At 40.3% G+C, this 21,056-nt stretch overlaps 1 protein-coding gene across 1 annotated transcript in view; it reads right to left on the reverse strand.

Annotated features, from left to right (window-relative positions):
- Positions 1–4,466: 4,466 nt before the first annotated feature.
- The window catches only part of CACNA1D (calcium voltage-gated channel subunit alpha1 D), a 430,516-nt gene continuing 413,926 nt past the window's right edge, over positions 4,467–21,056 (reverse strand). Inside the window, exons 40-47 of the mRNA XM_038740776.1 lie at positions 14,854–14,970; positions 13,796–14,163; positions 13,401–13,427; positions 12,326–12,475; positions 10,938–11,101; positions 8,703–8,824; positions 5,451–5,771; positions 4,467–4,850 (exon numbers count right to left, since the gene is read on the reverse strand). Of these exons, the coding sequence (XP_038596704.1) occupies positions 4,557–4,850; positions 5,451–5,771; positions 8,703–8,824; positions 10,938–11,101; positions 12,326–12,475; positions 13,401–13,427; positions 13,796–14,163; positions 14,854–14,970 (1,563 nt within the window). The 3' untranslated portion in view covers positions 4,467–4,556. The remainder of the gene's footprint in view (positions 4,851–5,450; positions 5,772–8,702; positions 8,825–10,937; positions 11,102–12,325; positions 12,476–13,400; positions 13,428–13,795; positions 14,164–14,853; positions 14,971–21,056) is intronic.

Below are 21,056 nucleotides of genomic sequence, written 5' to 3' on the forward strand. Positions count from 1 at the left end.
TGGCACGTAGTAAACAAATACCACAATATATATAAATAAGAAACTGTAAGAAATACATGGCTAATTTGAATGGACTAAACTGACTATAGAATTGACTAAAGAGACGACTGCAGCTAAAGAGACGACTGCTGATCTACCAGCCATTTCTAGTTAATGTTAGTGCAAAGCAATGGTACTGTTGTTCTATAATTGTGCTGATGCAGATAGTATGATGTGTTAGAGAAACTGCAGAGTAAACAGAGAAGCAAGAAAGAAGTTGATAATGCTACAGTTTTGTAAGAAAACAGGAAGACTATTTTTGTATTAAGTAATTCGATAGCAAGAGGATTGCAGTAACTTAAATGGAACCAGCCTCCTCGGAGACAGATGGCAAGAGCACTTAACAGTGATGGCCAAACATGCCTTCCACCAATTAGGAGGAGGTTCTATGAAGCAAAACACTTGGATCTGCTGGCTTCCCTTTATGTCTTTACAAGTAAGGAGGGGAGTAACCTTGGGCAAGTCACTTTAACCCCTCTGTCTCAGTTTCCTCATCTGTAGAATGGGGATGAAATACCTGCTCTCCTTACCTCAATTGTGAGCTCCATAAGGGGGAAGGGACAGTCTCTGATTGGCTTATCTTTTATCACAGTGCAGGCGTATAGTGTAGGTGTTTGAAAAATACCACAATCCTTATTATTACATGACAGTCTTAAATGACACAAAACCCTAAAACTCAAAACAGCCTATGCCCTAGATGTACAAGGAATTAAGGGTTCCTGGGTCTCTAAACACCAAATGATAAAGATGCCTGATTCTTAAGCATACATTTACAACAGATCCTGAAAATGCTGATATCGCTTATATGAACATGTGGGTATGTGTATATATAATAATGGAATTTATTAAGCGCTTACTACATGCAAAGCACTGTTCTAAGCGCTGGGGAGGTTACAAGGTGATCAGGTTGTCCCAAAGGGGGCTCACAGTCTTAATCCCCATTTTACAGATGAGGCAACTGAGGCACAGAGAAGTTAAGTGACTTGCCCAAAGTCACACAGCTGACAATCGGCAGAGCCAGGATTTGAACCCATGACCTCTGACTCCAAAGCCCATGCTCTTTCCACTGAGCCACGGTGTGTGTATATATGTATATATATATACACACACACCTACACACATGCACAAACACACACACACACTTTATATTCATAACATAACCTTGGAAGGGAGTGATGTTGATTGTGGCATTTCAGAGAGATAATCTGTGCAGCTGTGTATAGGATAAGGATAGACCCAAGTAGGGAGAGCTCGGAGGCCAGCAGACCTGTAAGGAGGCTTTACGAGAAGCAGCGTGGCTTAGTGGAAAGAGCACAGGCTAGTGGCAGGAGTACAGAGTTTGGAGTCAGAGGACATAGGTTCTAATCCTGCTTCCCCATTTGTCTGTTGTGTGACCTTGGCCAAATCACTTCACTTTACTGTGCCTCAGTTACCACATCTGTAAAATGGAGATTAAGAGCCCATGGACTGTGGACTCTTAATTAAGAGCCAAGACTGTAAGCCCCATGTGGGACAGGGACTATGTCTATCTAACCAGATTACCTTGAATCCACCCCAACGCTTAGAACAGTGCTTAGCCCATAGTAAGCGCTTAATGAATACTATTATTATTACAGGTCAATCAGGTCTGACAGTCCCTGTCCTGCATAGGGCTCACAGTCTAAGTAAGATTGAGTGGGGGCAAATGAAAGGGAAGTGTTAAACATAATACCATGGTTGTAAGCACGAGAAAAAGGGCCATAGAGGGAGGTTAATAGTAAAGGGGTGGCGGGGGGGAGAGGAGGAGGAGGAGGAAAAGGAGGATAAGGAGATGAAGAGGAAAAGAAGAAGTAGTAAAGAAAAGAAATTGAAGTGGGCACTGAAAAGTTCTGTTTAAGATGGTGGGAAGATGTCCAGACGGATATAGCCTAAAGAAAAGTTGAAACACAAGACTGGAGAGCAGGTAAGGGGTCAGAGCTGGAGATGTAGATGTTGGAATTATCTGCCCAGGAACTGTATAAACAATGAGCAGAGGACCTAGAATCGAGCAAGCTCTAGAGGACATTCTCAGTTAAAGGGTGAGGAGTGGAAGAAGCACTGATCAAGGCATCCAAGAAGGAAAGGAGAGAGAAGTAAAATGAAAACCAGGAGAATACTGTGTCCTTGGAATCCAGAGTTGAGACAGTTTCAAGGACAGATGGTCAACCATCTTGAAAGCAGTAGGTATATCAAACTGGGAAGAAAAAAATCTTCACCAGGTAACACAGAAGTTAATCTCGGTTGACTATCAGAAGAGATTCATTTTTTTTTTTGTTAGACAGCCTTGCTGCTGTCACAGTTAAAAATCAGCATACATGGAATAGGAGATTCCAAATAGAGACTAATATGCCCCTTAATAAAAATAGTTTCTATAGTTCACAATGTCAACATTGGAATTTAGCCAAACTGATGATAGCTGTGTACACACATACTTAAAGTAGTTATGAAATTTCCTACATATACACACATGCACACACCCAATTTCTCTACCGAAGATTTCCCAGCTAAAATATTAGTAAATTAATCCCCCAAATGTAATCAAATTATTACAGTTTTATTCCAAAGAGCATTTTGCATTTTAATACAAAATGATGTAGGTCAAGAAATAGTCATTTACAAACCCTTAATTTTTTAGTCTGGATTTGGAATAAGAATGATTCAATAAGAGGTCCATAAGGTATCCAAAGTAAAGTATAATTATGTACAAAAACATTTATTGACGTTTTATATGTTGCATTAAAAATTGGAACTGAAATTGCTACCTATCCTTTGAGCACAGGTAAACCCTGATAAAGTAACTTGGCAAAGCAAGTTATTATTGCCCAGTGTTGACAAAACAGAAGGAAGCTGTTGACAGTTTTGATTTATCCCAACTTTCTTTAGAGTCGCAAACTGCAATCAGGGTTTTGACTGCATTGTAATTAATATTTCAGCTCTCATTCAACTGCATAAAAATAAATCCCTTACAGAGAACACACCAAATAGCAAAAAGGGGAAAAACAACAGAATACTATTTTCACATACTAGGACTTCTTAGACTCAGTAGTGGGTTATTTTCCCTAGTTTTCAGCACAAGCAGCACAACTAGTGTGGGAGTAGATCAAACATTTTCATCTATCTGGGCAATTTTGCACCAGATGTATGAAAATCGCCAATAGTCAGCTTTAAAAAAAAATCAAAATAATAATTGCTTCAAGGTCAAAACTGGCACAACCAACTTTCATAGTCACAGTTTTGGATTAGTTTATCATTGGAGGGTTATTTATAAAAACATTGCAATCCACAGTCAATCAAAAAACATACCACATCAAATCTTATAATGCCTTCCCGAGTACATGACTGCAAATAGTCATCTGTGCGTATCTTGTGTAAAGATAGATTTGTATCAGCTCAAAATACTTTAGAAAATCTCTGTAGAGTCAAGTTTCCTTGAACTAGAATTTTTACCCCCAAAAGAGTTTGACATTGAAGAAATAAGAGGTGGTGCTATTTAAATATGGCCCTATAATGCTATATATTCCAAGTAAAAATACTTCCATCTAGAATTCAGTGGACTACAATGATTAGATCCATGAATATTGCTGCAGTTCAATTACGTTACAATAATTACAAAATATAGAACATCTCTTTACAAATACAAATTATAGTATATTACAAGTCATGTACAGAGTAAATTTCTACTATATAATCTTTAAACAAACTATCTTATCGAATTCTAAATTTACCTGGCTGCAAGTGCATTGGTAAGAATGCAATTATTTCCAGTGTTTATTTGCCCTTTAAACGTGACAGTCATAAAACAGACTATCTGAATGATATTTTCCTATGTAAACTGGTGCTATATAACAAGGTTTTATTTTTAAGGTTCTTTTCCTTTTCTTAAAATCCTCTCTTGTAGAGTTTGATATACTATATTTCAGGATAACATTAAGAAATGGAAATCAGGCTACAGTCTTGGAAAAAGCAAACATTAGAATGTATAAACCAAGCACAATGCATATGTGAAATGCCAGATTGATGACTGAAGCAATGACTGATCATTTGGATTGTCATCACCTGTCATGATGATGATATTCTTCCCCCACTGTGTGTGTGTGTGTGTGTGTGTGTGCGCACACGCGCATACACTGGCACATACAGACTCTTTTCACTGGCACATACAGACTCTTCACAGCCACAGTCCTGAACCCTTCCCTTATCCTCTACAAACTGGGCAGAATTTGCTTGGATGAAAAAAGCCTTTTCCCAAGGACAAATTCCAGCTGCTCTGACAGAGGACTTACTGCAGCTCTGATGTGTTACACCAGTCAGGAAAGATATGCTCATTAACAAGTGTGTGGCTTCCTTGAGGTGTGACATCGTTCATACCAAAGTCTGATTGGTTATTTATGCTGAACTAGTGCCTAGAATCTCATATACTTCATCCTACTAAGCCCCACCCCCACCTCCCCCAACTAGCCCACGAGTAAAAATCACAAGAATTCTTCTCCCACTAAATACTATAAGGTCGTAATGCATATCATTTCATCAGCTAAGTCCTCTTCATATCTACCAGGGTCAGGCTCTTCGTCGCTATACCCAGGACCAAAGTCTTGAAGTTCGTAGTCTTGTCTGTTTAAAAGGGGGAACATGTCCCCGTTGGCCCCATTGCTCAGGTTTCCATTGAGAAGATTACTTGCAGCACTCTCCATTTCATCAATGGTCATGTCACAAGCATCAGCTATTTCATGTTTCGTGGCAGAAACAAATTTAGGGTCCCTGGCGTACCGTCCTAAGCCTTCAGATATTAGTACCTTCAAAGAAAGTAGGATAATATTTAGTGTAATATCTAGGATGATAAATGCATCACTTTAGGAAAATTAAAATGGCTCACTCTGTTCAAATCAATCAATCAATCCCACAATATGCCTTCGAGGCACTAGGGAGGGTTGAAACGTAATTAGTTCTTGCCCACGGAGTTTGCTAAACAATTCATTGGAGGAATCAGAGTTAAATGTCACCTGGTTCAAAACCCCCACGTATTTTTGGTGTGAAATGGGCATAGCATTACTGTGGGATAAGGTCTTGGAGCTTCTTTAGCAGAAACCCCAGGTGTCTTGTGGAGCAAGCATGGAAGAGCATAAATACCCCATTTCGCAGGTGAGGAAACAGACTCAGAGAGTTTCAGTGACCCCGGGACACCCAATGGCGGAATTATACACTCAGACTGATATTCTGAAATCATTTACTGGAGATTGTGGATGAAAAAGAGGTGAATCTCGAAGGCTGGGTTTCTAGTCAAAGACCATATCAGAATATGGTGGCTTTGGCATCATCTTTGCAGTGAACTCCAAACCAAAATTTGGCATCCAACTATCTCAAGGACTTTTAGCTTTGAAAAACATAATACTCACTGCTTCTACTAAACTGTCTGCACTTCTCTGCTTGTCGCTATATTTATGTCTAGAGTCATTTGGGACAGTCAAACTGGCTGGGGTGAATGTCCGATAGGAAACCTCAGGCTCGTCTGTGTACCAGGAGCTCCGATGCAGAGAAGGCAGGCTTCCATTCATCTGTTCAAAGGAGTCTGTACGATCCACTTGGATTAGAGGTGTATAGTATGGAGTCCGGTCCCTGAAGGGTGGGGTGGCAGGTGGGGTGGCCCACGATCGGGTTGAATGACTTGGTGAGTATTTCTGGGCTTTACTAGAGTCCAGGCCCGCAACCGCCATGACCTGAGTGAAGAGGAAATACATTGGGAGACTTCAGATTTAATAGCTAAAGCCTACACTAACTGAGTTTAGTTTCCCGCTAAATGGAATTACACAGTTTTACCATTTGCAGTGAGTCACAGTTTTTAAGGGCAGCACATGGCAGTGCTTAGAAAGGAGGTAAGGAAACAGAGCAAAGTTAAATTAACAAATAATAAAATGAATTTAGACTCCTAGTGGTATCTTCTTTCCTTATAAAAATCATCATCTGTTTAAAATGATCACTTGCCAGAGTTACTCTTTCAAAAAAAGAAAAAAATTCCCCCAAAACGAGGAGTGGAATCAGATGACAGGTGATAAGCAAAGAATAATCATATGCAAATTCAATTTGCATGGAAAGCTTTCAGGTTACAGTTTCCAAGGAATTGTAGAGGAAATGCGAGAAAAGTGATCAATGACAAAAGTTCATATTTACACAGCAGGACAGAAAGTGCTTTGCAAATAGTCATCAATTGTATTTGCTATTAACCATAATTCTAAAGGACAAATCAGTTTCATTCGGCCCACTTTAGAGGAGGGGACACTGAGGTACTGAAAGATTATACAAATGACAAATTAGCGGCAGAGCCAGGCACAGATGGACAGGGAGCTGAAAAGGGTCAAACAAAAGGCATGGGCAGGAATGGAAGGTGAGCAGAGGCTTGGGACCTCGCAGTCCGGAGTCCGCACCACACTGAGACTCTGAAGCCTGGTAGGGGAAGGAGGAGGAAGGCTTGATGGTCATGATATCCCCCCACCCACCAGCGCGCATGCGCACGCACACACACACACACACACACACACACACACATATTCTACCTATTACTACAAGAATGAAGTCCCACTCCTGGTAGGCAGAAACCTAAGGTGACCAGATATCTTGCTGTACAAGGGACTGTACAGATTTTATTATTATTATGGTATTTGTTAAGTGCTTACCATGTGCCAAGCACTGTTCTAAGCACTGGGGTAGATACAAGGTAATCTTGGGGCTCACATGCTTAATCCCCATTTTACATAACTGAGGCCCAGAGAAGTTAAGTGGCTTGCCCAAGGTCACACAGCAGACAAGTGTCAGAGCCGGGATTAGAACCCATGTCCTCTGACTCCCAAGGCTGTGCTCTTTCCACTAAGCCACGCTGCTTCTCTGATTTTTGGGGTACTGTCTTGAATCCTGACAGGCTTGAGGCAGGACCCTGAAAGGGGTGGCCAGACTGAGCTGATTAGCTGGAACAGCAATCAATCAATCAATTGATGGTATTTATTGAGCACTTGTGTGCAGTGCACTGTACTAAGCACTTGGGAAAGTGCAAGACAAAAGAGTTGGTAGACATGATTTGCCCACAAGGAGTTTATAGTCTATGGGAGGAGAGAGACATTAAAATATATCACAGATAAGGGAAATAGTAGGGTATAAGGATATTTTTGAAAGTTCTGTGGAGCTGAGGTGAGCATCAAAGTGCTTAAGGGATACCCAGCCATTGCTGCTGCTGCCATCAGCATGGCCAACCTCAGGGTCACCCAGCACCTTCTATCACTGCTCACCACGGCCACCTGGCTAAGTTAGAACCATTAGGACCAGACAGTAATGGTGGCAAGCTGGGGCAATATGGGGCAATGGCAGCCTGACTGCAGCAAAAGGGCTGGGGCTAGGTGGCAGAGGAAAGCAGTGAAGGATGTCAGTGGAGGTTGGCAGTGAGAGGCAGCAGAGGTTGCAAACCCTTCCTACTCATTCCTGTCTTCTCCCCTTTTTCTCTTCTTGCCCCCTCCATCCTTTCCCTATTTGGTACATCAGGAAGGTGGTGGCAATTTGGCCTTGCCTGGCTGAAGTGGTGAGGGGACCAAACTAAGGGCATTATCCCTGATTTTGCAAAGGTTGATTTTTAGCATGCCATTTTCTCCCTTTTTAATCTGTCTCTCCCCACTACAGGTGGTGAGCTGACTGTTGGCTATGGACTGTTCCTGAGTCAATGTCCAGGTATTCCCCCCAGCCCTTAGTGCAGTGATTTGTATATTGCAACAATAATAATAATAATGATGATGATTATGGCATGTGTTAAGCACTTACTATGGGCTGGGCACTGTACTAAGCACTGGGGTAGATACAAGCAAATCAGGTTGGACACAGTCCTTGTCCCATGTTGGGTTCACAGTCTCAATCCCCATTTTACAGATGAGTGTACCGAGGCCCAGAGAAGTAAAGTGACTTGCCTAAAGTTGCACAGCAGACAAGTGGCAGAGTTGGGATTAGAACCCATAACCTTCTGATTCACAGGCTTGTGCTCTATCCACTAAGCCATTGGAAGCATCTAATAAATGCTATGATTGATGAGCCCACTGTTGGGTAGGGACTGTCTCTATATGTTGCCAACTTGTACTTCCCAAGCACTTAGTACAGTGCTCTGCACACAGTAAACGCTCAATAAATATGATTGATTGATTGCTTGACTGGGAAGGCATCCGTGTACACTTTCAAAAGGGCACCCTCAGTTCCTTCCCCCTTTTTGATTGTACCTTGATGACTTTAACCATTGCATGAAGAGAAACAAATGAGAGTATAAGAAAAGAACCAGAAGAGGATAGAGCCTAAGAGAAAAATTACTAAAAAAAACAAAAACCCAAAACAAAACAAACCTGAAAGAAGACTTTGATATATTGGCTACTGGAACCAGATGTAGATATTTTCTAAATCTGCCTCTACAGACTCTTGAAAAGCATTTTTACCAAATATGGTCTTGGCCTCTCAATGTGCTATTTTCAGGCTCACAAGACTTGTGCTCCCCATGCACTAGGACACTGTGCACGCAACCTCTTAGAACCGCCCCAGCAAGGGCCAAGCCGAAGACCAGCTGACTGAGGGCCATGGAAACCAGTGTGGGGCAAAGTTGGGGCCAGAGGGGAACCAGGATGACTCACCTGCTGCTGCATCAGATGCAGTGGCAAGGCAGTGCGATGGTGGAAGGAAGGAGAAAGGGTTATCTCATCTTGACTGCTCTGTCTGCGCAAGCACTCAAAGTTGAAGGAAGATCTCCGGTTTGCTAGGAAATCAGAATATTCAATTCAGCTATGCAAAGACAAACTGGTCCTTGGGCCCCAAAAAGAGTAGGCCTAAATGAAATTTCAGGGCCTCTGCCTCACCTCACCTTTCTCTTCCTTTTTGGCCCTGTGGGGAAATGTCTGTGAAAATAGCTTTGAATGGTTGGTTTCACACTGATGCTCTCTGAGCTCCTGAAGAACGGTACAGAGTGCACAAAGCTAAGAAGGGAGAAAAGTTCTCCAGGTACATGTGTACAGAATCAACAAACATTTCTGTGGCTATATGAGTTTTGAAAAAGTGGTCCAGGGTTAACTTAATTCAGAGAAAGGGGAAGGTGTTTACTCCTTTTCTAGTCATCGGTGCTTGTCCTGGGCTCTGTACAAAGTAGGCCCTCAATAAACAGTGCCCACTGAAATTCTTGGCTTAATGGTTGCTGGTCACAGACCCTTTCCTGAAGGTATCTTTCTTTCATACTTAATGCAAACAAGGGACACCAATAAAGATTATTTTACTTAAAATCTGTTCGGTTTCGGCCAAACAGCTCACTTTGGGAACAGATGTATCCTCCAGTTTAGAAATTGCACAGAGCTCCTGGTGTCATCCATACACAACCTCGTACAGTATTTATAAGGACCAGAAATAATGTCTTTTGTAGCATGTGCTTGGGGGCCTGAAGAAATTAAACATTTATCATGGAAAATGCTATGGGATCCTATGTTCGAGTGCATTTTTGTGGGAAGAGCAAACTAAGTGTGATAGCCATAACAATATTAGTCTCCCCATCTTCTATCCAAATCAAGCCCTTGAATAAACACTACCTTGATGTCCACTTGCTCTTTTTTCTATATCTGTTTATAGTACATAGAACCAGCTCTGTATGCTTTGCAAGCCAGCAAAACACCACCACCCCACTGCCCCAGACACACATACATACACACAGCTAACATCTGTTGAACTGGGAAAATGGCAAAAAACAAATTCAAAAGAAAGCTGACAATCCAAACCAACTAGGTTAGCTTGGAAAACTGAACCAAATTGGGCAGACACTTGTCTGAGATATCAAACCCACTTTTATTCAGTAAACAAACTTTATCAGGAGTAGTCTTAGTTCCATTTAATTTGGAAAATCAGCTTTCTGTTCTGCTGCATCTAAAATATAAGCTTTGAAATCCGAAGTCCTTAGGTTATAAATCAGGGAAGGAGACAGTACATAGGAAACCTCTAGGTATGAACAATGAAGTGGGAGCCCTGAGGCAGACATTATTGTCCTTTGAGCTCAGTTTAACACCAACTCCGGTGGTGTTACACCAACTCCGGTGGTGTTACACCAACTCAGGCAGTGTTAATTCCTTTTGAAGTTTTTGGTTAAGGGGTTCCATAAGGTAACTGCAGAAGAGAGTCAAAAGTATTGTTGCATAAAATCAGAGAATCCTCAGGCTAGTTGGAGAGCTATTCAGTACATTCACTAGAGAAGGCAGCATGGTCTAGTGGAAAGGTCATGGGACTGGGAGCCAGAGGACCTGAGCTCTGATTCTGGCTCTGCCACTGGCCTACTGCATGACTTTGGGCAAGCAACTTAACTTCTCTGTGCCTCAGTTTCCTCATCTGTAAAATGGGGACTCAGTACTCGTTCTCCTCTCCCTTCTGCTTAGACTGTGAACCCCACGTGGGATAAGGACTGTCAAAACTGATTGTTTTGTGTCTATTCCAGCACTTAGTACAGTGCTTGGCACAGAGTAAGAACTTAAATACCATCATCAAGATCATCATCACTATTACAGTAGTGATTATTTCCCTGCCTCCTAGCAGACTGGCCCCTAAACTAGACCAGATATCTAGTTTGTGCTTAAATATCTTCTAGGAAATAGTTCATACAACTCTCCCTTGCTTACCAATTCTGTGGTTTAGTCACTTTTCCATTCTGGCACATAAGAGAAGCAGACAATTGTGTGGTCTAAAATACAGACAAAATCTCCCAGGGCAAGTGGAAGGAGAGGTGAAGCTTCCCTCACAAAACTGAATAGATTGGTAACCTCCTCCAGTTCACAGATTTGCACATACAACACTTGCATAAAGAAAGACTCCAGACACTGAAACAAAACCAGAGGCCTCACATGTAGGTGTAGGAGGTAGCAGGCGTCTCCTCGGTGATCTTTTTGAGTCATAACAGATCAATGAGTCATCCTCTTCAGAGAAACCATGTGGGTGATGATAGCCTCTTGGTCTCTCAAAGTCAGAGTCACTGCCTGGATATCTGTCACAGCAGTTATATGCTTGCCTGGGTGTAAAAAATAAATGAAGAGGGAGATTGAGGGCCCGCAGCCGATACAACCTGAGTGTACTCAGCTCTTGGTTCTTTCCGGCCTTACAGTTACTTCCCTCACACTGAACTCCCCCGACAATTTGATATGGGCTTTGACTGCAGTTAAAGGTAGAAAAGCCAATTCTCAACTCAGTGGGTGACTCTGAAGGTAGTGGACATAGGGATGCCAACATCTGACACCCACTGCCCCCTGTAGCTTGCATACAGTGTGCCTATGATTCTAGTACCAGAATTGTCTCTTCATCAAAACTGGTCTAGATTCCTGAGGAAGATGCTATTCTGCAGGATTACTGTCAGTACTGATGGAACCCTTCAACACAACAATCCTTCCATTCCCATTCACTGCTATCTTGTAGGGGCACCAAAGCTTTAGTTAAATCCATAAAGCTGGAGCAGTAGTTTTAGAGGGTTAAGTCAAGCATCCAAATAAGCCCTAGTCTATGTGCTCAGGGCCTAAAAGAAACTAGAAAATAAGGTAGTAGCCCTAAAAAACTGCTCACCCTGTTCCTCGGCTCCCTTTTTGGTTTACTTTTGTGAAAATGTTTTAGTGAAAAGAACTCTGAGTATATTTGCTATGTAGCAGATGTTGGTGTTCTCTTACAGATGGAGAAAACTTAATAATGTGGAAATGGGTTGGATGGGGAAAAGGATGGCAGTAGTCAATGTCAGGGTGAAAAATGCACATTTTATGACCAAAGACAAGTTTTTCTTAGACCAAATTATTTTTTTTGCAAGGGTGGTCTTTGGTAGTTTCTCAAAGGATACCCCAGAAACTTTCCTTACTTTTGCCATCAGATACTGGCTGGGAGGCCTGAGGAGAATACAAGCTGGAGGAATGAAAACTAAAAGAGGTAAATAAAATTCCAAAGATTGCCAAGAGGTCCCCGGAGAGGTTAAGACAGGTAAAAAGAGAAATTACTAGCTGAAGGCAAGCTCACTATAACCAAAGGGCTAGTGGGTTTGTGGGCTGTAACAAGCAACAAGGAAGAAACTCTAAAGACCAGGGAGCCAGCCCAGGACTGCAGACCTGACCAACACCATTTAGTGTCACCATCTTCAGGGAATAAGATTGCAAACAATGAGCTCTATGAGTGTCAAGCAAAAAGGGGGTCTAATAGCTTTTAGCTCACAATGGGAGAACTCTGACTTTTACTTCTGAAATTCTGAAAACAGTCTCACCTGTTTTCTGACAGCATGCAGTCTTCCTCATAGTATTCAACTCCACTGAAATATTCCTGTTCTTCCAGACAACGGTCATCGCTATAGTAGTCATGTACCTCGGGGTCCTCACAGCAAATCGTAGGGAACTGTTCATCACCAGAATCCGACCTGCGGCCAGCAAAGCAGGGTCTTGAGTTATGATCTCCATTGCCTGAACTAGTTACCTGTGAGCCCTAGTTACTTATGACACACATATGGACTCGAAGGTTACCTGATTTGAAGATCTTGGTCTCTCTTCCCTGTTACTATGATTGATCAATACTACCTCTACTGGAGTATGTCCCCAAAGCAGCCAGGCCTTTCAAGCTTGATGGGTAGAGCTTGTGTTTAGTTCTACTGCTTGAACAGTACCCTTTCGGGACTCTAAACATTGATTAACAGTAAAAACACCAATCATTATGGGCCACGAAACTGTCTTCTTTATCAGCCAGCCAATCCCCCTTTCATTGGCCCAGCTTTAAAAATGACTAATTTAAAAGAAACTGTTTTCCATGTGTTCAGATATGCCAAATTCTCAGTAAAATCAAACCCCGATGAAAGTTTGAACAGAATAACCAGTGGGACCAAACTACCTTGGAAGCACTTTTCAAATTCTCTTTTGCAGTTGGGGAGATTCTGGACTTTCCAAATTTGTGCTACTGGGACAGAATTGAATGCGTCTTAGTTTGTAGATCCTATCATACGCTTGGCATTCAAAACTTAATCAGCTAAATGACATCATCTGAATCCCCAAGAAAGATCTGTGCCTCAAGTCAACTTCTCTAGCAATAGTATCAACTAGATGTAATAGCTGAGACATAATTTTATTGTGCATCATTGAAATCTGAACAGCCACTTGCTCCTTATACATCCGGGGTCATACCAGAAGTTTGTACCTAAAATTAACCAAAGTACATATGATTCTCATTCAGCCTGTTTCCTTGTTTCACCTCTTTGCATCTGCCTTCCCAATTGGTTTAGAAGATTTTTTTTCTATTCAGTTCCTGTCAAACACCACTGTACACTAGACATGGCATGGGCAAAATGAACGTACCTAATGTAAGCTTCATAATAGCGTGTTCTATCCAGGAAAGGCATAAAATGTGGAGGGGAAAAACAGTTTAATCAGATTAAGTTAAATATTTCAATCAAAATTCAAAAATGCAGATTTTATGTTCCTTGCCAATGTTTGTCTCAGGGTATATAAGTATAATTTTTTTAAAGGAAATAATAGCAGGATATACAACAAGAGTTTATTATCTCTCTTCTTTTGAATATATACTCCCAGATCTCTTTAGGAAGAGGAAATCTCAGTTAACAGCTGTGATGCTTGCAAATCCTACCAGGAATTTGCCTTATGTAGTAGTACACTGAGAGAAAGTGCCAATCAATCAGATCAGACATGCTCTAGTTACCTAAGTTACCAAATGCAAACACATTAAAGGTTACCTTTTAAGACTTGACCTTCTTTGAGTCTCATGGTCATGCTTGTGGTGTAAATGATACCCATTTTCAGACACATGCTCAAGATTTCCAATGCTGGGGTGCTTTCCATTAGCAACTTTGGACATATTGGCATTATTGAGATTGGCATTTGTTGAGTTGGGAACTTGTTTTCCTATGGAATTATGATTATGATGGTAATGATACACGGAATTTCCTGCTGAAGGAAACATTGGTTTCTCAGTATCACTTGCAGATGGAATTGAAGGCCTTTGGACATGCAGGGGACGGTGGGTGGTATTGGTCTGCTGAAGGGAATCTCTCCTATCACTATTAACATGATTGACATGGTTTCCAAATAGAGCACCATTTCTCTGCAAAATAATGGGAGACAATACCAGGTAATTTAACAATGCATTAGAGGCAGGCGAGCCACGTTAGGTTTGTTACAAGAAAATCTAATCTATGAAAGATATACAGGACACCTATGAACAAACAATTTATGAGTGTCTGAAAACTCCAAGTTAATGTGTATATTTTACACTGGGATAGTTAATGCTATCCCTTGGGATGAGTGGAGGGTTACCAACATTCAGAACATGGGCACGTGTGTTGTGGCATTCATTACTGCAGAAACTGGATTCTCAAATGATTTGAATTTGGGAGGGTTGGCAACCCTAGATGAGGTGAAAATGGACGTGGTCACTGTGCTTTAAACCATTATGGTGACTGGCAGAGGTCCAGGGAAGTGACTGAAATGAAATGACAGATTGCACTGGTTTGGGTGCACACAGGCAAAAGTGGATAAGGGAACTATGTGTGGGATATGATACTCCAAACAAGTCATTGGAGCTAAGCAGGAGTGGTATAAGAAATCTTGTATTCTGAACTTTTCAAATGTATTTCCATCTGAACACATATGTGCCTATCTAGTTTACTGAATCATTATTCAGGAGAGTTTTGCAGACTCAGAGCTATAGTTAAGCTATTGATAAGTCACAAAATTTGGCTACTACCCCACTATTTCCAAATGGACAGTGTGCAGCTATGTTTTCAATAATTACTTTGAATACATCTTCCTCTTCCTCTGGATTATTTTCCTCAGGTTCATCATCTTGCAAATCACATGATATAGCTCGACGAATTTCTGGCCCAATATCATGAAGTGTCCTTAATCCCGCCTAAATCAATGAGAACAGCAGAACATGTTAGATAGCCTAGTCCCTCAAGCTCAGGCAGGTTACCGTTTTTTTTTTGTTTTTTTTTTTTTAAGTAGAGGGAGCTCTTTGGAAAGGCAAACATGAGGAAGGCTGCTATGAATGTAAATGCACAACTAAAGGTGCTCTGACACAAAGAAATATACGAGGGAGCATCTGGGGAACAAAATGAAAGAGCTTTCCATATCAGCACCATTCAAGAGGCTGGAACACATAGCGTGGCTCAAATCACTCACACTCAATTTGCCTCAACAGAGAGTAGTCCAGGACACAGGTAGCTTTTTATAAAGTTTAAATTAGGTAGCCTGTTCTTTGGAATTCATGAATGCATAAAAAATAAAAGATTTCCTTAGAAGACACACTTCGGTCAAAATGCAATCTCTCCAGAAGGACCCAGTGATCTCTTAGCTGGAGAAAACCTCCCCAGGCCCCACATATTCCACAGGAAGGTTCCTTGCTAACCTAAGAGGTGAAGCTTGGACTAATTCCAGGGAGGAGAAAGCCTAGAAGACAGTGCTAGAGAAGTAAATCGACAAATTGGCAATGGGTTTTAACAGTGTGACCATTAGATGTCATAGGCATTGTATCTGTTGTAAAGCAAATGAAAGGATAGGTTCATATGACAATCCGCAATCAACCTTCACACTCAGAGCAAGAAAGCGGTAACTGCATGCGCCCAGGGTATAGTCCTCATGTGTCACTAGAACTTACGTGGGTTAGCCAAAATCTTCAAAACCACAATCAAATTGAATTTGATCCTCATATCTCTGGAGATAGCACAGATCAAAGAAAAAGGCCAAGTGACTTTTCTTACTGTGTTATACAAGCCTGCACATTGTGATTGGTACATCGGGACTTCTGAACCTTGTTTCTTCACCCGATTCTTCACCAAGCTCTTACTCTAATCAGAAAGATGCTAGCGTGCAGGATGTAGCTGATTACAATTTGACCCTGCTTGAGATTCTGAGAACCCATATTTAGTCTTTCCTGACTTGTTGCACCAAATCAAGGTGTGGTGTTTTAGACTACCTCCTTGAAAGGTGTGGTGGATAGTTATGGGAGAAGAAAAGGGAAGGAAAAGGGGAGAGAGAATCTGGCATTAACTAATAATACATTTCTGTAACCAATTCTGAGAGAAAAAAAAGTGATGTTCTGTGGGAGGTTATGATCTTGAAGTGCTTGCATTTGCCCCAACTTCAACCCTTCAATGGTCACCCACTGCTGGAACAGTTTTCCTACCTGTGTCCCTCTCTCAAGGCTCTTTGATCTGTCTACCACACCCACACTCACTCACACACACCCTCATCTAAGGCTAGATAGCTGTAACATGCCAGAATTTCAAGGGTGGAAATCTCAAGAGATATTATTTCAGAACTCTGGATTTGAATCCAAGGTTCCCAATCCCAGTACAGTGTACAAATGAAAACTAAGCAAAATGGCAGATCTGGGAGGAAGTTATTCCAATTCTTGCATCAAAACTGGACAAGACAAAATAATGTAGTACAGATCAACGAGATCAAGACACACAGAACATGCACTGTTCATGCACTGACCATGCCCAGTAATGCCACACCAAGTGAGGGGAAGCATTGCGCCTCCATACCACACACATGCAGAGCTGCTGTCCAGCAGCAGTGTGTACTCTTGAAATTCAGTCTTACTGAAGAAGCTTCTTTACTTTCCCTCTCTCCTTATTCCCCCACCCTTGCCAGAAGTTTGGATTTTAACATGAAATTGCACAGGAACATGTAAAAGTGCAGACTCCATTGCTGAAGCTCTCCTACTTTACTGAAACTGTCCATTCCTAATTAGGGATCTGTTTCCAGCACTACCCTGTTAGGAAGTGTATCAGGCTAAGACAGGCTTGGAAATTATTTGACGGATGGATCACAAGCCCTTTCCATTTTGTGAATCACAGGGGATAAAAGACTGGCAGGAGTTACAGCTTGAAGTTTTCGAGAATCGGAAGCTCTCACATAGCAAGTGAAACAAAGGTATAAACACAAGCAGAAATAGAAATTCCAAAACTTTAAGGCAAAACTTTACAAAGCATATGCCTCCAATGCTATATATCATACTCATGCCCTTTCTTAAAGAAGATTGCCGTCATGATACATACACATTTTACTGGATACAAGATGATCCTGTTAGCAGATCTGGGGTCAGAAAATCATTTTAATGTGGTTGACTCCTGCTTTGCACATAGAACTATAATGTACTCCCATCTGCTACAGCAAATTCTTTTGTAACAGAAGTGCAGCTTGGATTAAAAAAAATTCTGAAGTTTCCAAGAGGCATTTATTGAAATTGTGGTTTAGTTTTTCATGTACTGCAGGAAAGACTCACAGATCAGAAGACCTCCCCACCCCCCAAAATATGCAAATTTGAGCTACTTGCTATTTTATCTCCAGAGGAATCAACATCTGTTACAATTAACTAATCAAACTTTCATCATTATTAAATTATTAATGACTGCAGGTGATGGAACAGGACTGGTATTCCCTTTGAAATTTATTGAGATTAAAAATAGATAAAAATCCATTGTGCTCACTGTAATTCAACTCACTGTGCTACATTGAAAAATAATGTTTGAAATTGAAAGTTATTTATTTGGATGATTTTTTGACAGAGTTCTATGCTGGTTGGTTAGCATTTCACTATAAACACACTGGGTGATTAAGAATATAATTGCACAATAAGAACAAGGCGGTCTTATTTGTTTCAATAATAGGCAAGATTACAACTAAATTGACATGATAATCCAATTCATCTGCGCATTATGAGTCATAAGAGGTCCTACAATTTGCTCAAGTCAACATAGATCATTAATGAAGTGTAACTGGGAACTGAACCATCACCACAATAGAAACATAATGTTGAATTACAACTGTATCACTCAGGAAACTCTGGGAAAATCCTACCCAAATAGGAAGAAAGAACAGGAAAAAACTCCCTGTGGAAAACAAAAAGAATATACCAATTTTTGTTTTCCTATGCTGGAGTAAAATAGATCTTTAAAGATACTGGATGTATTTAAACTTGGCTATTTCAAATGGTCTTGGATTAATAACCAATTATTTAATGGTGGGGGAGGGGAGGCTTGGGGAGGGGCAATGGGAGGAGAGAAGACATTCAACAGAGTAGAAATTGAGGAATTCTAATTAAAAATCTGAATAGTAATTTATTCATTGAAATGTTAGTAAGCTTACGATAAATTGCACATACCAGAAATATGGATTACTAAAATACTAGTAGTACTTCACATTTATACCAGAGTTTAGACATACACAAATTTTATATGGAATGACTTCAATTCTATGAAATTCAGATGATCAGCTTATTACTTAGAGCACATTGTTCTAATTTTTTTATGCAGACCTAAAACCCCCCTATTTTTCCCCAAACAAAGCTTCATAATCTACGTAATCATCCTGTCTTTTCATGTGCATCTATCTCTACCAGCAAAACATCAGTCAATTCAAAACGTGGTTTCAACTCACAAGTTAACCAAAATACAAAAATAAAAGCCAATAAAAATAAAATTTCACATACATCACAGTATCATGATGTTTTTTTAAGATATTAACAGTTTCCATGTAATATACAGACATGATCATTCCATTTCAAAGATGCCTGATGCTTTGAATTATTAAACCATTACTTCAAGATTCATTTCAGGCAGATGTTCCCATACATTTCTACATGAAATTCATCCAACACTTTTCTACAAGAAGCTGTTTTAACTTTTGGAAACCACCATTTCCTTGAATTTTAATAGACATTTATCTTTTCTAGATGGCCAGATAACCAAAAACCTTGTTAAATATTCTTTGACAACAACAGGATATTGTAATCTTTTGAGATCAAATACAAACATTTATTTACTCCACAGATATTCATTTTTACCTACCTTTATGCTTTTAAAAATTGCACCTACCTGTAGGCTTTATAAATGAAGTTAAACCTTGGAAAATTACTAATGTTTAAGCTGTTTACTAAGCCAGTAAAAGGGAAAAAACATTGTCCAGTTGATAGTTCACACATTAAAAACCATACAAAAATGCCAGGAAAACAGGGACCTACACTGTAGCAGTGCACATATGAAATGCAATATTCAAGTCTTGATTCAGTCAGATTATTCATCTTCACAGAACCCTTTGTAATTGTATCCCCAATCTTCAGTACACTGCCCTAGACTCAAAGAAAGAGCATACTTCTTTCAAAGCCAGACTTCATCCAGCTAAGCTTGGCTGTGGGCTTGTACTGAACATGGTAACCCAATTAAACTGGAGTTGTATGCCAAATTAACCCTTTGGTAGGTTTCAGCATATACCCACTTAAAGGTACTAACAGCCATTATAGCAAAAATCTGTCAGCTTTACCAAAAGAAAGAATTTGAGATTAAATTATTTGGGGAATATACCAGCTCATTTATAAATCAGCATACACATACTCACAAAAACCATATACTCGGATGCTCTACATTTCACAAACATTATCCCTCTGGGGAAAATGTCACTGCATTTTTTTTTCACAGAATGAATCACATCCAAGTGTTAGATATAAATAATTAGAATCATTAATGCTCCACTAAGCTCTTTTACAAGCAATGCCACCATTGTTAGTCATCAATACTAATTTCCACCCATACTGAAATGTTTACTGACTATTAAGGCTTCAATTATGCTTACAATCTTTTGTGTTGGCTCAACTTCATAAGTCAACTGAAATTTTGGTTTTGAGACTCCACATGTAAAGATGCAGGAAGCTGTTAGAAAAAAGTGTGTCTATTTTCCTCAGCACATTCCATCAGCAAATGAATTCTGCAGAGTTTCTTTTTTTGCCTCAATTTAATCCTTGGTTGTGGTTTGTAATACCAGAAGCTGGAGGTATAAACAGACCACAGGACTATGCAGCAATGAGCTGTGTTCTACTCAGATTTCTGATGACCAGCTGTGTGAACATCCTCAATTTTTTAAGCCAGCAGCAATAAAACAGTTTCCCAAATATTCCTCAGTACTCTACCAATTTTTGTTTCCACAGTGATGTAGTGTTTATGCCAAAGAATTGGGCCAGGAGAAATAAGGAACCTAGGTCAAGGACAACCACTTCTCCATGATCTCCAGTTCTCCTCTCCTCCCACTCAATTAGCTGGCAAGGGCCATCCCATCAGCACTATCTGAAGGACTTACTTTTGACTACAAAAATAGACTATCTTCAAGAAAGAGGAAGAAAAGGAAGGAGAAGAAGGAAAGGGAAGAAGGGCTGAACTTTGGGCTAAAGTTCAATTACCCCTTATATTATGAATAATGGTGTGTGATACAAGGTGGTGGCAGTATTGGAGGCTTTGCCCAGTTATTGGCAGGGGTGTCCTTTTAGGCATTATATATTGCAGGACAACACACCTTTTGTTCTGAAGCTTCCCCTGCATTGAAAAATAGAGTTATTTTATTGCCTAGAACTCCCCAATCTTAAAAATGTGCCACCACCATTTCTTCAGCTTTGCTAGCATTCTTCAAAGTCATCTAAAAACAACGACTCTATCTCTGATCCTTCTTCTGCATTTCTTTCTTGAACTGCTAATTCTTGCTCCGCTCTGAATGTTCCAAAATCTTCTGTACTTTTTTCAAGAGCATCTCTACCTAATCCTCATATCCTAATGGCAGCTTTCCATGGGACACAGAAAATGGAACACATTTAGACAGCTAGTGATAAAGAGGCGACAGATATACAGGTACAGTACAGAAATCATCAACTTAGTATGTTGGAGACCTAACCACCTCATGTTGATGTTGATACTAGAATTATGCTTTTAGGTGGAGATGAGCTGCTCAAAGGTTGTGTAAAAAGTAGTCAAATGCAAAAAACAAAACAGGTTTTTTTTGTTTTTGTTTTTTGGTAGTATGTTACTTGGATCTCTTTTGCTTTATATTTTGTGTACGTTCACCTTTCAAAAAGCTGGAAATAACATTTCTTTCCCCAGAAATTTCTTCATTGGATGAAGACTTTTTTTCAGTATAGTAGTCGCAATCAGAAACCCCATGTCAATT

The sequence above is a fragment of the Tachyglossus aculeatus genome, chromosome X1 (genome assembly GCF_015852505.1).
Source record: "Tachyglossus aculeatus isolate mTacAcu1 chromosome X1, mTacAcu1.pri, whole genome shotgun sequence".
NCBI classification, from domain to species: domain Eukaryota; kingdom Metazoa; phylum Chordata; class Mammalia; order Monotremata; family Tachyglossidae; genus Tachyglossus; species Tachyglossus aculeatus.